Genomic DNA, 4,390 nt, shown 5'->3' with positions numbered 1-4,390 from the left:
GTTTATTAGTTACTTTACAACTCTGTATATTTAACCTAATGATTTCATTTTGGATTTTTTGATATTTATGCCTTAGTCTTTGGAACAAACCTGCATTCACAAAACACACAGCAGCATTAATATTTCCTGCATATAACCAGAATTTGACTGAGACTAGTTTCATCATTACAACAGAGTAAAAAAAGAACAAACATGTGCTTTTGTATCAAATTGTTTTATTGGGCACTTTTCAGCTCTTCCACACTCTAAACATGTTTCCATCACTTCYCACACGTCTGACCAACCAGTCAAGACAAACAAAACCCCTGAAGCCGTAATATACAGTACATGAAAATAAAAATGTCAGATTTTCCTTTTATTACTTGCAGAATAAGAAGTGTTAATAAATGCAAAATGCAAACGGGTCACAGATGAGACAGAAGCTGAAGATCTAAGACTGAAAATGGTTTCTGCWGTAATTGTAAGCAGAATATTTATTTCTTGTTGAAGTTGCTGAAAAGAAAAAGTCACATTTTTACAAACAACATTTACTGACAGCGACGAATGTTTCTGACGCTAACTCAACAGTTCCTCCTCCTCCAGGTTCACTCTCTACCTCTCAAGTTTAACTTTATTTACATTGGACAAAACCATGGAGGTTTTCTAGGAACTTGATGTACTCTTGATGCTCGATGGCGGTGCTAAGCTCACAGAGCTCGTCGGCGAAGGTGTTGTCGATGCCGCGGTCGGCCAGGAAGTCCATCAGGTGGTCGTACAGCGTCTGAGGAGAGAAACAGAGTTCCTCAGCTGATCTGTAGTTTAATCCGTTAAAAAATAAATGAAGTCTGGTTTCAGCTCGTACCCAGTCCAGAGAGTCTGTGTTGAGTGTGTAGCTGCCCTCCTTCCAATCGATGTCACCCTCTGGCTGGAAACTGACCTCCCGGATGCTGAAGATGTCGCTTTCCTCCTCATCTTCACCRTGACCAATCTGCAACACCCAGCAGACTGTTGAGACCCTCAAACCTCTGAAAGCTGAGTCAGCTTGATGCTCACATTCAGTTTTTATTTTATTCTTACCTCATCTTCAGGAAACTGGCAGTCAAACACAAGGGAATGTTTAGCAGCTTGTTTGGTGACTTCAACAACAAAGTTGGGTGTTGATATAATGTCTGGCTGTGAAGGGAATAATCAACTTCAGCCAGGTTTACAGCTTTAAAATTCATTCAGGTCAGCAGCAGAGTTTGATCCTGTCAGACTCACCTCCTCCTCAGCAGATTTCTCCGGCTGTCCGTGCTCCGCATCCTCCTCGAAGGTCGAAGGAATACTGCTGTTCACGTTGAACGTGACTGTGACTCTGAAACACACAAACTGCCAGGTGAGCTCACGGTGTGCGAAGAGGTGGGGAGTACATCTTCAGCTGAGAGAAGTTACTGTAAAATTACAGGAGCATTTAAACATTCTGACAAAGTAGATACATATTTAGAAGAATGTTTAAGCTTTGTTTACTGGCTGCAAAAATAAGTACGCAAAAGTGACAATAAATATGCAGGATGTTATTGTTGTAATTTGTACTTGTTGCAGTAAAAATGTGTTTTCTCATTTCTTCTTTCCTGAACACTGAGTTTGTAACAGCTCAAGTTTTGACTGAAGTTTTGTTTGTGTATAAACGCAAAAGATAAACAGTGCTAACATCATTAGCATCTATGCTAACTTAAATAATTGTTGGTCAGCAGCCTGTGATTAACAGGGCTWTGACATGTGTGCCTGTAGGCATGAAAATATGTAATGGTGTTATGTAAAAAATAGTTCATAAACTCATCACAAATTTTGAATGTCATTAAATTGAATTGTCCTCCTACAGGCTCCTTACTACAACAGATAACTGCAGGATCCTTACTTGTCCCCAGAAACATGCTTTGTGAGTTTGGCCTCTGTGCCGTTCTGCTCCAGCTCCCATCCTCCAGACATCTTGGGGAGGGTTTTGTTCTTCTGGATCTTCTTCTCTTCTTTGATTTCATCAGACAGGAAGTCGCCAAACGCTGTGTCGCCTGTTCAAAAATGTGACACATTAAAACAACAGCAGGGCAACTTAAAAACATATCCAACAAGTCGAAAAGAACATGACGGCTTGCTTTATTAGAGAAAAATTAAACAGTGCTGGCAATTAAATGAATTATCAAACTGCATTCATTTTAAATCGCTAGAGAACACAAGTTTATACTTTTGGTATCATCACAAGTTAACACAAAACATAAAGTAGAGCATTAACCATTTAAATCTATACATTTTTGTGCCATTTCCCTAAAACGACATTATCATTTTGAATTCAAATGTCTATTATTCTTCCAAAAATGATGCTGTTGCATGTTARTTTCACTAAAAGCTATAAAAGCATAAATTTTATTGTTTATAAGTCCTGTAAAAAACACAATGCTTAAGTGTTTCAGTCTTCTGTGCAGCTAACCGGTGGCTAACAGCTAGCTTGTCTTTAAGTACAGCTAACCTTGTGTGTGCAGTCCTCCACATCCACATCCACACGACACCGACGGAAACAACTCCTTCGAGCTGAACAGCTTGGGTCTATACCCCGAAGCAGCTCCGCTGTTGTTCAGCATCCATAGGGAGCGGGTGAACGGCCGGGCCGTGGCCGAGCACGAGCTGCTCAGCGTCGGACATCTGAGCGGCAGGACCCGCGCGGAGACTCCCGGAGCGGCTGAGGAAAGACGAACAGCGGCTCCCGCCGCACGGACAACTGACTTCAACATTATCGTGTAAAATTACAAACTTCTGACAAAAGAATAAATTAATTCAGCTCCGAGGGAAACCCCTGACTGCCCTTCAACTAAGTGATGCTTCTAGAAGACGCAGGAAGCACGTGTGGAAGGACACTCTGACCTAGCGTCACTATGACCTCTGCACCGGAAGTAATACTTAAAAAACTAAAKAAATATTTTACTATCTACTTAAAACATTTATAAAATATATCAAGTTGTACGATATAAATAAGGCATACGTTTCTATTAATTTATATTAAACAATTAACAAAATAAAAAAATAATGCGATTATTTATTTAAAGAGCGCCCTCTTGTGGCCACGACTAAAATAGGTCGTTAGCGCCGCTAAATGCAAATCTGAACAATTTCATAAATGTTTTCCATTTAAAAAGTTTATATATGTGTCTGGCGTGCTTTACAAGTAAAGATGTGGTGCATTTTCTTTGATGAACTAGCTCATCTGACCAACTTATTTCTTTAAAAGGTTTGGAAACAGTCTGTTATCTATTTTTRTATTGCTGCACAAAAATATTGCTCTCAACAATAAATCAAAGGTTAAATCAATGTAATATCACAAAAATACAAGCCTTTAGTGACTAATAAACACAAATCTGTTTCTATAAACTAAACTTTAAAGATAATTTAAATAAGAATATTTTATCAGTACTCAGTTCTGGAGAACTGGCAGATTTTCACCAGTTGCATCATAAATACCTCTTGCTGCCAGAAGATGGCGCTGTTCGGAGGAGACCTTTTTTTAAATTTACCACCAAAAGGTGAAATCTGAATGTTTTGCTCAGGTCTGTGTTTTTGTTTCTTTTAGCAAAATATCCCATCAACTAATAAAACTTTTGATAAAATTTGCAAAAAAGTAATTATTGGATGTACATCTACCGCTTAACTTTTGGAGTCAATCCAGTTCACAAACAACTCTGTTGTGAAATCATCACCTGCCAATCCAAACCTGGCTACAACTCAGTTTTTAAACATATTGAGCTAAAACTTGTCACACACTCTTGAGCGCCATACATCAGCAAAATGTTGCCATATTGCACAAACTTCAACTGTGCTCCTTTTTCTCTGATCTGGTGGAGATTTGAATTACTTCAAAGAACGCTGAACGTTTAACTAAACATTTGCTTGGACAGGTGGAAGTTTTATTAAAATTTTTAACACGTATGGTTGTGAAAAACTAACCAAAAGCTTGAAACACACAATATAATTTGAAGTTTCAACTTTACTTCATGCAGGCTGAATTTCTGTAAAAATGAAGTCTTCAAGCACCTCACATGTATTTAAGTTTGTTTACAAAGTTACGAATATGTCCTGGGTGTTACTGTGAGTCTCCTTCCTTCAGATTAACAGGATTAACAGATTTAGATGACAGCCTGAAGTGTTTTTTTAATCTGATGCCATGTAGCAAAGATTGATGTGTCCATGCAGGTGTGTTTAAGTGTTTCTCAAATTAACTTCACTTTTCATGGAGCAGCAGCTCATTTCACTGCTTGATAAAAAAAAAGTGCTTATTCTATTTTACGGTCGTCTGTCAACTGTTTTATAAATCAGGTTAAAACTTCATAGTGCATGTGTGACCCACACACACACAAAGCACCAGAACTGATGATGTTCTGGTATT

The 4,390-nt window shown here is 38.4% G+C and overlaps 1 protein-coding gene across 1 annotated transcript; it reads right to left on the bottom strand.

Moving 5' to 3' along the window:
- Window positions 1–195: 195 nt before the first annotated feature.
- c1qbp (complement component 1, q subcomponent binding protein) lies at window positions 196–2,861 on the bottom strand. Its single transcript, XM_014034559.1, has 6 exons — window positions 2,483–2,861; window positions 1,877–2,027; window positions 1,240–1,333; window positions 1,057–1,152; window positions 842–967; window positions 196–760 (listed from the first exon to the last, which is right to left on the bottom strand). Exons 1-6 carry the CDS (start codon window positions 2,742–2,744, stop codon window positions 611–613), a joined length of 879 nt encoding a protein of 292 aa, XP_013890013.1. The 5' UTR covers window positions 2,745–2,861; the 3' UTR covers window positions 196–610.
- Between the last annotated feature and the right edge of the window lie 1,529 nt (window positions 2,862–4,390).

The sequence above is a fragment of the Austrofundulus limnaeus genome, unplaced genomic scaffold (genome assembly GCF_001266775.1).
Source record: "Austrofundulus limnaeus strain Quisiro unplaced genomic scaffold, Austrofundulus_limnaeus-1.0 Scaffold2169, whole genome shotgun sequence".
NCBI classification, from domain to species: Eukaryota; Metazoa; Chordata; class Actinopteri; order Cyprinodontiformes; family Rivulidae; genus Austrofundulus; species Austrofundulus limnaeus.
Note: the sequence above shows the minus strand (reverse complement) of the source record. Positions and strands in the feature narration are given on the sequence as shown.